General features: G+C 44.1%; 1 protein-coding gene across 2 annotated transcripts in view; it reads left to right on the plus strand.

The window, feature by feature from the left end:
* The window catches only part of LOC125632767 (scavenger receptor cysteine-rich type 1 protein M130), a 76268-nt gene extending 68330 nt beyond the window's left edge, over nucleotides 1-7938 (plus strand). For both annotated transcript variants that reach the window (XM_075120102.1, XM_075120104.1), the window contains 2 exons: nucleotides 5849-6001; nucleotides 7495-7938. In XM_075120102.1, the coding sequence (XP_074976203.1) occupies nucleotides 5849-6001; nucleotides 7495-7619 (278 nt within the window). In that variant the 3' untranslated portion in view covers nucleotides 7620-7938. The remainder of the gene's footprint in view (nucleotides 1-5848; nucleotides 6002-7494) is intronic.
* Nucleotides 7939-11415: the final 3477 nt, after the last annotated feature.

The following is an 11415-nucleotide window of genomic DNA, read 5'->3' on the forward strand; positions in this document are numbered from 1 at the left end:
CGTACATAGACCTCAAAGCACTTTAAAAAGGAGGTTGGTACTATTATCTCCATTTTACAGATGGGAAAACTGAGGCACAGAGTAGTGAAGTGATTTGCCCAAGATCATTTAGCAGGGCAGTGGCAGAACTGAGAGAAGAACCCAGGTTTCTGCATCCCTGTCTAGACCTCCGCCCAATAGATCACAGTGTCTGTCTATACAGGCAAAAATTGTCATTTATGGCTTGATCTTGTGAGGTGCTGAGCATCTTTAGTACTTGTTAGGGGCTTTCCCTTCACCCCTCCCCTGGTTCTTGTCATGCAGACAGAAAGCAGAAGACTGGAACTCCGAAGTACAGGCAATGCAATGTTTATTGGTGTTAATTGAAGCAAGCGTATCCATAGCTCTGATGCCGCAGAGCCTTTTTCCCAGTGTCACTGTTCTCCTTCCTTAGCAGGCATAATTATACCTGTAATGCATGCCCTTGGTCCCACCCCTTACAGTTTATGGTCATGTTCCATTTTGAAGGGTCTTGTTGTGACATGTTCCCCGCACCCCATTTGGGGTGCCGCTTGGAACTGGGGTACAACTGAACCCACCTGACTCACCAGCCTGGATTCCCTTCTCAGTGTACTGCTGAGACAAGCCTGCCAAGCCCATCCTCAGGTTTCAGACTGCACCTTACCAGCACACGTAAAGGTAGGGACACACCCAGCTGCAGCTTTACACACACATGTTGAGATCAGCTCTGCATGGGAAGGCTCAGCTAAGCAATTGCCTAGCAATTGTGTGCACCCCCCTCTGGGGTGTAAACCCAAAATTATACTGCCTTGCAGTTCACTGAGAACTGTACAGCATAAGCTCATGAAATTCGTCCCCTCCCTCAATGTGGAGAGAGATATGCAACAGCTTTTTGCTCCCCAATTATAGTTTCCACACACACTGGTTTTAGACAAAACCAAAAACAAGTTTATTAACTACAAAAGATAGATTTTATATGATTATAAGGGTTAACAAACAGATCAAAGCCGATTACCTAGCCAAAAACAAACAAAAACAAAAACAATAAAAACCACGCAAGCTAAGCTTAATATACTAAAGAAACTGGATATGTGTAACAAATTCTCACCCTAAATGTTGTTTTAGGCAGATTGCAAAGGTTCCTGAAAGCAAGCTGCACTTGCTTGCAGCTTAAATCTCCAGGTATTTCTTTCACAGGCTGGAACTCCCTCAAGCCTGGGTTCAGTCCTTTCTTAGAATCATAGAATACCAGGGTTGGAAGGGACCTCAGGAGGTCATCTAGTCCAACCCCCTGCTCAAAGCAGGACCATCCCCAATTTTTGCCCCAGATCCCAAATGGCCCCCTCAAGGATTGAACTCACAACCCTGGGTTTAGCAGGCCCATACTCAAACCACTGAGCTATCCCTCCCCCCAGGTTCAGTCTTAGGTGTTTACAGCAGTCATCATAGGTGAGGAGACAATGAAGAACCAACCACGATGATATCACTGCCCTGCTGTTAGGGGCCTTATTCCTTCACCCACTTACTTCCTTCTCGCATGAACAGAGAGCAACAATACCCGAAGTCCAAAGGTTCAAACAAATATATATACTCGATGTTTATTGGGGTGAACTTCCATCAAGCATGATTCCAGTTTCCTTCCTTAGTGTCCCCCTTCCCAGCTCTGACACCACAGAGTCTTACCTGTGTCCCTGTTCCCATTCCTGCTCTTAGCTAAACATGATTCCAGTTTCCCCATCCCCATTTCCTGTTCCCATTTCCCCCTTTAGCAAAACATGATTCCAGTTTTCCCACCCCCATTCCCTGTTCCCATTTCCCCCACCCACACACCCACCTACTTCCTGATTGACTGCAGACTATATAGTAAAACTTGAGTTCTGCTTAGCTATACCTTAACCAATCATTTTCCTGAAATTTAACTAACCAATCCTAACACATTGTAGCATGATTATGTAACCAATTATATCCCACCACCTTAATTAGTTTACACCCAGCAAAATTAATTATACAGCAGACAGAAACAATCATAGAACCAGACAGAGATTATGCAGACAAACAATAGGGAAATGGGGACTACAGTGATAGAACAAACACAGAAGTGAGGATTTCACATCCCAGCTATTGATAAGTGAGTTCTTGCCAGACAGGATGCTATCAAACTAAGTTTCCTTTTACATCTTCTAGGCACTTCCCTTTCTCTGGAGGTGATAGGCATTATCAGGACAGGATTGTATTCCTAACAGCCCAATAGCACCTTATTTCAATGTGACTAGGTTAGAATGTGAGGAACCGTTCGCTTCCCAGCTTATGGCTGCCTCTGCTGCTTAGCCAAAGGCCTTAGCCTAAGAACAGGGTCTCAGACTGTCACAGTAAGAGAAGGCTCTTACACTGGCAGACAGTGATTTTGATTGTTTCTTTTATACCTCTATAACTAGCCAAGTGATAAGAATACACCTAAATTGTTAGAGTATAGCCCTTTACAGACAGGACTGAATATCTATATCCTAACACCTGCCTTAACTAGTTTTTGCATATGGCAGGAATCCTTTGTCTCCCAGTTTGATTTCCACCCCCGGCCAGTAGGAAAATACTAGTATTATCATGGTGTCCAATACCAGGTGACTTGGTCACATGTCCCTGCAGTCATAACTCAGAGGCTGTTTGCAGCATCCCCATGAAGACTTCCCAGGAAGGTGGGAGATTAGCATCTTCAAAGACCTATTGTTCTCTCTAATGGTCCATTGACTTGTTCCTAGCTAGCCATCTAGACTGATTGCATTCTGTCTAGTGGGAGTTCCCCATGTGTAAACACAATTTGTAGTACAGATACATAGTCAATATTCCTAACTTCAGATACAGAAATGATACATGCATTCAAGTAGGATAATCATATTCAGTATATCCGTGATATTTCACATACCTTATGTTGCATCAAATACATCATAATTATGCCATACTCATATCATAATAATATTTCTATGAAGAATATGGGGGCATAGTGTCACACTGGGGGCTTTGGTGCCACTTCTTTTGTATCCCATGGGAGGGGTAGGGAGTGAGATTATGTATCAGCCAGCGTCAGGATTTTCTTTGGCTTTTAGTGTTTCTTATACCTTCTCCACCATCCACCTCACTCCTCCCAACTGGTTGCTTGACCTTGCCTTGAGATAGGAGTCGAGGCAGTCTTCAAGTGTACACTCATATATTACACTCCCACCGTACCTAGCAACACTTTAGGTCTATCTCTTATCTTTTCACATTGTACTAAAAGCCCCATCTGGTTGTGGGAAATGCAACACACAGTCTCTTTGTTTCTTGTCCACACATATTAGTAAGGATATAAGAGTATCAAAAATCAAACTCAAAATTCTATTTCAGGCTAACAAACAGGCCTATTTTCTAACAGTACTGATGCAATCAGTGGGAGCTGATCAATGGAGAAAATGCCTTACATGGGGAAACTTAAAGTGCTCAATCTGTTTAGCTTGACTAAAAGAAGATTGAGAGGTGACTTAATAAAGTATCTCCACAGGGAGAAAATACGGATATTAAAGGGCTCTTTAACTGAGTATAAAAAGGCATAGCAAGAATCACTGGGTGGAAGCTGAAGCAAAACAAATTAAAATTAGAAATTAGGTGCAAATTTTTAACAGTATGGGTGATTAATCACTGGAACAAACTACCAAGGGAAATGATAAGTTCCCCATCTCTTGATGTCTTCAAATCAAGAATGAATGCTATGGCAGATATGGCAATTTCCTGCATATCATTGGGCGGCCTTATTGAATTAAGTTTAAATATGTCTGGGGTCCACTGTATTAAATGCAAAGGTTATGTATTACCATGGGCCAGGATTACATATACGCTATTTGAGGGGAGGTGTGATATGAGTTCTGGGAGTTCAAAGGACTATATTGAAAATGTGCCAGACAAGAATGGACTTTTGGGAAAATAAGTGTGAAGTGGATTTCCTGGAGAATCCCTAGGGAGCGGTTAATGCAAATTGCACCATTGCGGGTTATGTAAAAATCCAGTCTTTTGAAGCTACACCCCGAGGAGTAGGTCATTGTGTGCGGATTACCTGTTCCCAGAGATGAGTTAAAAAGCCAGAGCTGTGTAAAGAAACAGCTGTACCACCCAACCTGGGTTCGGGTTCTGAATCTGAGACAGTTGTGAACTTGTAACTCTGGAGAAAACCCATTTGTGGGTTGTGAAGGACTGGCACCTGCCAGAGCCTGAGGTTTGAGTTGGGGTGCTCTCTGGTAAGCTTTTTAGCTTGTGTGTAGGTTCTTTTATTGCTCTATGTTTTCTTTGTAATGCTTTTACCTTAAGAATAAATGTGCTTGCTTGGAAGGAGGTGCATGGCAACTTACAACTGCAGGCAATATACTGGGAATAACTTCTGGAGAGAAAGCAAAGCATACACACTGGCCCTTAGGCAATCTGACTTGCTGGGAATATCACCCTGTAGGCAGAGAACTGTGAAGGCTGGAAAAATCCCGGTCAGAAGGGATGGAGGTATCTTTCCAAGAGAGGAGACAGCTGAGGAGCCGGGAGCCTAGAGTGGGTGCCCTTGGTGGCCCACAGAGGGGGAATACAGGTGCAGTTGTCCTGAACTGTGACAGACATACCTTAGCCAAACACGGGTTATTCTCCTTAATAGAGGGGCAACTAGGTAAAATTCAGTGGCCTGTTATATATACAGGCCGTCAGCCAAGATGAGCTAATGGTCCCTTTTGGCCTTGAACTCTATAAATCTGTGACACTCAGGGTGCTCAGCATGTCATAGAATCTTCTAACTCTTCTCCCACAGAGCATGGCTGTGGGTGCTGGTTTAGGTCAGAGCTGTATGGAGGGGAAATAGTAAAGCATGTGGTACCACACAGGCCAACCAGTGTGACTCTAGAAGAAGTTTATTCAGTGCCTGCCCATGGTGCCCCTGACTCTAGTCACTGCTCCCTGACCTTCACTTTAATGTGCACTAACATTACTCACAAAGTTAGGAGACAAGCTCTCTGAGCACAGCCCTCTGCTCTGTGGTAATGGTCTCCCTCAGCCATCCCTGTCTTTGCTAAGTCCACTGATCTATACTTGAGTTTCACACATGAAAGGGATGTACAGATTTCACACCCACAGGCCCATAGAATCATACAATATCAGGGTTGGAAGGGACCTCAGGAGGTCATCTAGTCCAACCCCCTGCTCAAAGCAGGACCGATCCCCAATTAAATCATCTCAGCCAGAGCTTTGTCAAGCCTGACCTTAAAAACCTCTAAGGAAGGAGATTCCACCACCTTCCTAGGTAACTCATTCCAGTGCTTCACCACCCTCCTAGTGAAAAAGTTTTTCCTATGCTTGGCCTGACTTGGTGGTGTGTGTTCCAGACACTGCAGATCAGGGGTGGGTTATGGGCCAAACTAGTTTAGAGAAATGGAACAAAATGAGCTTTTTCACAATAATGGAAAGTTTAGAAAGTAAGTGATAGAACAAATTAAAGTATCATTTATCTGTATAATTAGTATAACAACAAAGTACCATGGGCAAATCTTCCTCTGACATAAACCCCACTCCTAGCCACCTCTTCCCAAATCTCCCACAACCTTCATTTCAGTTTCTGTTTGAGGCTCCTTTGAGTAATTTACAGTTATATCAGGTCCTTGAAATGTGTCAGACAAACGTTACATGAATGAAATTCCTCTGACACTAAGGTTGGTGGGGGAGGGACTTTTGGTTTCTCATCCCCCTTGGGGTGTCAGTACCTCAGGCTGTTTGTACCTGGTGTATAATTTATTTCTCTATTCAGTGGAAGTTCTCTCCTCATTACCATTAATTCTTGCCTCTTTTTCAGAGGCTCCTGCACTGCCTGGAAATGTCACAGAGAACGGTTATGATGATGTCAAAGAAGTTTCTGACCCCAATGATAACCACGGCCCCGGGCAGTGTGCCTGGGAAGACACTGGAGCCCCAGGAGAGAGTGACAGGAACAGGGATTCACAGACAGGTGAGTGGGGAAATGCACTTTTGCCAATTCTTGCAGTTTATTGCTAGTCTCATGATATCTAGTATTTTTAAAAGTTCAAACTCCAGGAGACATGAGAGTCTCTGCTTTAATTTTTTAAAAAGCAAGTTCTCTAGCCCTGATGGTTGCAGAAAGAAGCTTCAGAACATGAACTGAGTTTCACCTAAAGGCTCAGAAACCAGAGGACAAAAAAAAGACCAAAAAAAGTCTTTTTAATCTACTGATTTTTAAGCCAATCTCATGATATGTTGAGGCCTAACTTCTGTCAGTGACTGAGACATAGGTAGTCGTGTCCAATAGTTAGACCCAGAATCAGGCTCAGTGGTTAGAGCTGGAGTCAGAGCTAAAGTCAGAAATTGGAGCCAAGGGGCAGAACTGGAGTCAGGAATTGGAGCTGAGGGTCAGGACCAGGTAACCTGGAGTAAAGCAAGGCAGGGGTAAGGCTGAGGTAAAGCAGGAACAGAAGTGGGAACAAGGCAGGAGCGATGGCAGCCATGGGTGAATGCTACAAGTAGCTGCTGAACTGCAGCTCTGCTGGACTAATGAGCCACTCTGAGGACTCTTCCAGCCAATAAGGCAGATTATTAGGTTCTCTGGAGATTGGCTCTGCTGCAGGCCCCGCATCCTGTCAACTTCTAATTTTTGAACGCTTGGGGTTGGCAAAGCTGGAAATGTCTGTGTTTCCCAGTGATCCACGGGACCAATGTCTGGATGGGAATATGGATTATGCAGCAAGGAAGTGACCCTGGCCAAATTACTTGTTGTGAGGACAAAGTTACACAGGTGCGTTTGCAGGATCACAGCCTGTGTGTCTTCCCCCAAACAAGGTGTCAGAGCCCAGTATGGTAATGGGAAGAGCAGGGCCCTGCAGTGGGGTTAGTTAGAGGCCTGGCATCAGGTTTGAAATCACTCTCTTCAATATGTAAATGGCTCCATTAGCCTTGTATGAGAGCAACTCACGGTCTGGAGCTGACGGCTGAGCTCCCACTTTGCACCTCAGAGGAAAGTGGGTTAGGATGAAATGTGCATTTCTTTGTTCTTGTTGAGAGAAACATTCAAACTCATATTGTGTGGGCAGTTGAGATCTATGATGTCCCCCTGTTTTTTGGCTTCTTGTCCTTGAATGTCTTGTGGGATAGAAGCTCCAGCCTGCTCCACCCTACCTGGTTTCAGCTGGTGTATGTACCCTTAGGGACTATACCAGCCAACAGGAGTTAGAGCAGCCCCTGCTTGAGCATCAGGGAGGCGTCACCAGCTCACTGACATCTCCACACTACTCCTGCAACAGGCAGGTCTCAGCACAGAATGAATGCACTCCCAGATGTTTTCTTTGTAGGCTATAGAGAGATAATGGATTAAACTTGTCAGGGCCCCAATCACAGGAACAGAAGGGATATGTCACAGCCTATACTGTGAGTATACATGGGTGTAGAATGGTTACATTGACTGCAATGTGGCCCCTTGTTCATTTTCAGATTGGAGTCTGCACTTGCTAAGAAGTGAAGAGGTCTCTGAGGCTGAGAGAGACGCCCTGTCCCTACTTCCTGGAGACCCAGGTTATGATGACGTTGAAGATGGGGTCTCTGGGACATCACTATAAGAATGCTGAGTTCAGATCAAATATCCTGTGAGGACATAAATGTTGTATGATTGGGCTATTCTTCTCTCAAATGCTCTCTGGGCCATCAGAAACAATCCCTACCTGGGAACTAGTTCATACAGCTTTTATATTGCAGTTTTGTCTGCTTGCAAGAAATATGTGTGACTGAGACAGGGTCTGTGGTTTCCCCTGTAATTCCCAATTGATCAGACTGTCTGGAACTGTCCTGCTTTTTTATTCCTGCTGTTTTATTTGTAACATGAAATATTATTTCTTCCTTGTGAATTTTTACTTTCTTAGTAAACTGTTTTTGAAAGACTGTTCCAGGGCTGATGCTTCTCCAATGAGGTGTGTTGGGCAGCTCCCTGGAGACCATTGGGGGAAAAATTGAGATTGAACCACCAAAAAATTATAATGGTAAAATGTCACCCCTCGGGTATCTCAGGTTGTTGGACAGGGTGTTAGATTGAGAATGAATATTCTGCCAGGTGTGTGATAATAGTGAGATACCTAGCAACAGAATATTCCTCACTCCAAAGATGGCCCTAACCCCCAGTCCAGACTTTCCTTTGAAATTCTGGAGGATAAATAGGATGCTATTTACAGGTATCTTAATGCCCATACACACACAATCAGATAGCTGTGAAAATATGCCCCTATCCTTTCCTCTTCTCTTCTATATAAATTCATGTGCCATGCCCATCATTCTGGCATCAGAGCACCTTCCAATGATTTACTTTCAGTGTACATGTGTACTTTTATTCCTCCCCAGAGCAAAAACACATGGATTTTTTATGGTGGGTCATGGGTGGTTATCGGTGAGTTTATTTTATGATGTGATATGGGCTTATATTAGCAAAAGCAGACTGAGGAACCCCGCAAGTGGAACAGAAAGAGGTTTCAGGTGATTTTTTAGATCTTGTGGGATTTTGTTCTAGAGTCTTTGATCAGCCCCCAAGAAAACTGTCTCCTGTACAAATGAGTTTTCCCCTTGCAGGAGACAGCTCCTTTGTGTCTAAGGCAGTGGTTCCCAAACTTGTTCCGCCACTTGTGCAGGGAAAGCCCCTGCCAGGCCGGGCCAGTTTGTTTACCTGCCTTGTCCGCAGGTTCGGCTGATCACGGCTCCCAGTGGCTGCAGTTCGCTGCTTCAGGACAATGGGAGCTGTGGGAAGCAGCACAGGCCGAGGGACGTACTGGCCGGCGCTTCCAGCAGCCCCCATTGGCCTGGAGCAGCGAACTGCGGCCAGTGGGAGCCGCGATTGGCCGAACCTGTGGACGCGGCATGTAAACAAACTGGCCCGGCCCAGCAGGGGCTTTCCCTGCACAAGCGGTGGAACAAGTTTGGGAACCACTGGTCTAAGGAATAAAGCTGATGGGCACAGTCCTGGAATGAGTGGGAATCTCTTAAGTGTCCCAGGCCCAAATCATGAAGTTCCTTGAATGACTGAGACATTAAATTAGACATAGTGTTCTGTGGGAGGCCAGTGTAGTGAGCCCAGGACAGGCTTGGTGTGCCCTGGTGACCTGGGTTGCCAGGAGGTGCTCTGTTGCTTTCTATAGCAGTGGTTGTTTCCTCAGGACTGGGCACTACATACCCAGGCAGAGTCCAATTAACCATTGGAACAACTCACCTAGGAAAATGGTGGATTCTCCATCACTTGCAGTATTGAGATCATGACTGGATATTAGAGCTGTTCAAAAAACAGAATTCCCATCGTACCGGAAATACCAACATTTCAAAATTTTGTTTAATCTCATATCATTCATAGTGGAATTCATAGTCATTCATAATAAGACTGGATAATCATTGGGCCAAGGACAATAGCAGATGACTCTATAGCTTGGTGGCTAGGATACTCACTTAAGATGTGGGAGACCCGACGTCAAGTCCCTACTGCAATAGCTATTTATAAATAGAACAGCTTTGGCATGTGAAAGTTTCACATCAGAATAGCCCAGTTGCCAGAGCACTTGTCTGCAATGTGAGATACCCAAGTTCAAATGTCCTCTCCACATCAGGCAGTTTGGAGATTTGAACCTGAGTCTCACAAAAGCCAGGTGAGGGATTTAACCACTGGGTTGGTGCCTATGTCCCATAGCTCTTTTGTGAATCTACTCGTCTATTGCTTTTTTGAAAATATCCTAAATTGAAACATAAAATTTTGAGTTAGGTTGAATGAACCTAAGCAGAACTGGACAGGACACAGCATTCTAGTGCAGTGTTACCAGTGCTGTGTACACAGGCAAAACTTCTCCCTACTTCTACAAGATATTTCCCTTTTTATGCATTAAAGAATCACATTAGCCCTTTCTGCCACAGCGCTGAGAGCTCACGTTGAGGTGCATATCTATGATGACTTTCTCTGAGACATTGCTTTCCAAGACAGAGTCTTCCATCTTGTAGGTATAACCTGCATTCTTTGTTTCCAGGTGTACTACTTTGAATTTGTCTATATTAAAATGTGTGTTGTTGGACTGCGACCATTTTACCAGGAGGATCTCTGTAACAATGACCAGTCCTCCTCATTGTTTATTACCCCACCGATCTCTGTGTCATCTTCAAACTTTACCACAAAAGATTTCATATGATCATTGATGATACTATTGAATAGCATTGGATCAAGAATTGATCTCTAGGGGACCCTCCACTAAAAACAGCCTCACTCACTTATATCTCCCCATTAACAACTAGACTTTGTGATCTGTCAATGAGCCAGTTTTTAATCTATCTAATGCATGCCCTCTTCATTCCATATAATGCAACTTTTAAAATCAAAATATATGTGGTACTAAGGCAAATGCCTTGGAGAAATGGAAGTTGAGTATATCAACACAGTTACCTTCATCTGCCAGATTTGTAATCCTGTCAAAAAAAGACAACAGGTCTGCTTGATAAGACGTATGTTCCATGGAACCAGGCCAACTGATATTATAGCAGAGCACCAAAGACAAGCTTTTTGTTTAAAGCTCAACTCTTCTATAGGTATGTCTACACAGCAATGTAAGCCTAGGGTTAGTGGGACTTGAGTCAGCTAACTCATGTCATGGGCCCCTGGGCTTGAGCATCTACATTGCATTTTAATCCTAGGTTAAGGATTTTCTGACCCATACTCAAACCTCTGCACAGACCTGAGTCAAAGTAAACATATCACAAAGTGCCTAGCTCCCCACTCCCCACAGGTGTCAACACTCTAGCCCTGTGAATGGGGTGCACTGTGGGAAAATTCCACTGCCCATCCTGTTTCCTAACTGTGAGTGTGCTATTGATGACACTCAGGTGCCCATAAGGAGCACAAGTACATAAACTGTATAATTAGCTCTTTTGGTGGCTGTTTCAGTAGAATGACTGCAATTTGGGAAGGCTTTATACTCTAATCTGAGAACTGGACTCCCCACCTGTAGGCTGAGTCACATTGGCAGGACAATGCCCATGTGCACCTGCTCTGAGTTATTAGCCAATATAAACTTATTAGCCAAATATTTTGGTTCTCCAGTTAGGTGTGCTGCAAGCATTTCTAAGGCTCATGTGCAAAATGGATTACATTGTACATGTGCAGAGACAGAGGCTAAGGGGGTTGAAAGCTAGCTATGCTTACAGGTACTGAATAGCTCAAGGGGCCTGTTATAGTAATTGAAATTAAGCGGCACACAGGTGCTGTAAAGTCAAATTCAGCTACAGGCAGGCATCTGAAATAAAGAAAGAGGTGTCTTACTACAATCTGCATCTGTCAAAATATTTTTATTTATTATATTGGGGAGATGTCACCTGAGCACAGCACAATATTCAGCAGGCACT

Source organism: Caretta caretta, chromosome 1, assembly GCF_965140235.1.
Source record: "Caretta caretta isolate rCarCar2 chromosome 1, rCarCar1.hap1, whole genome shotgun sequence".
Lineage (NCBI taxonomy): Eukaryota > Metazoa > Chordata > Testudines > Cheloniidae > Caretta > Caretta caretta.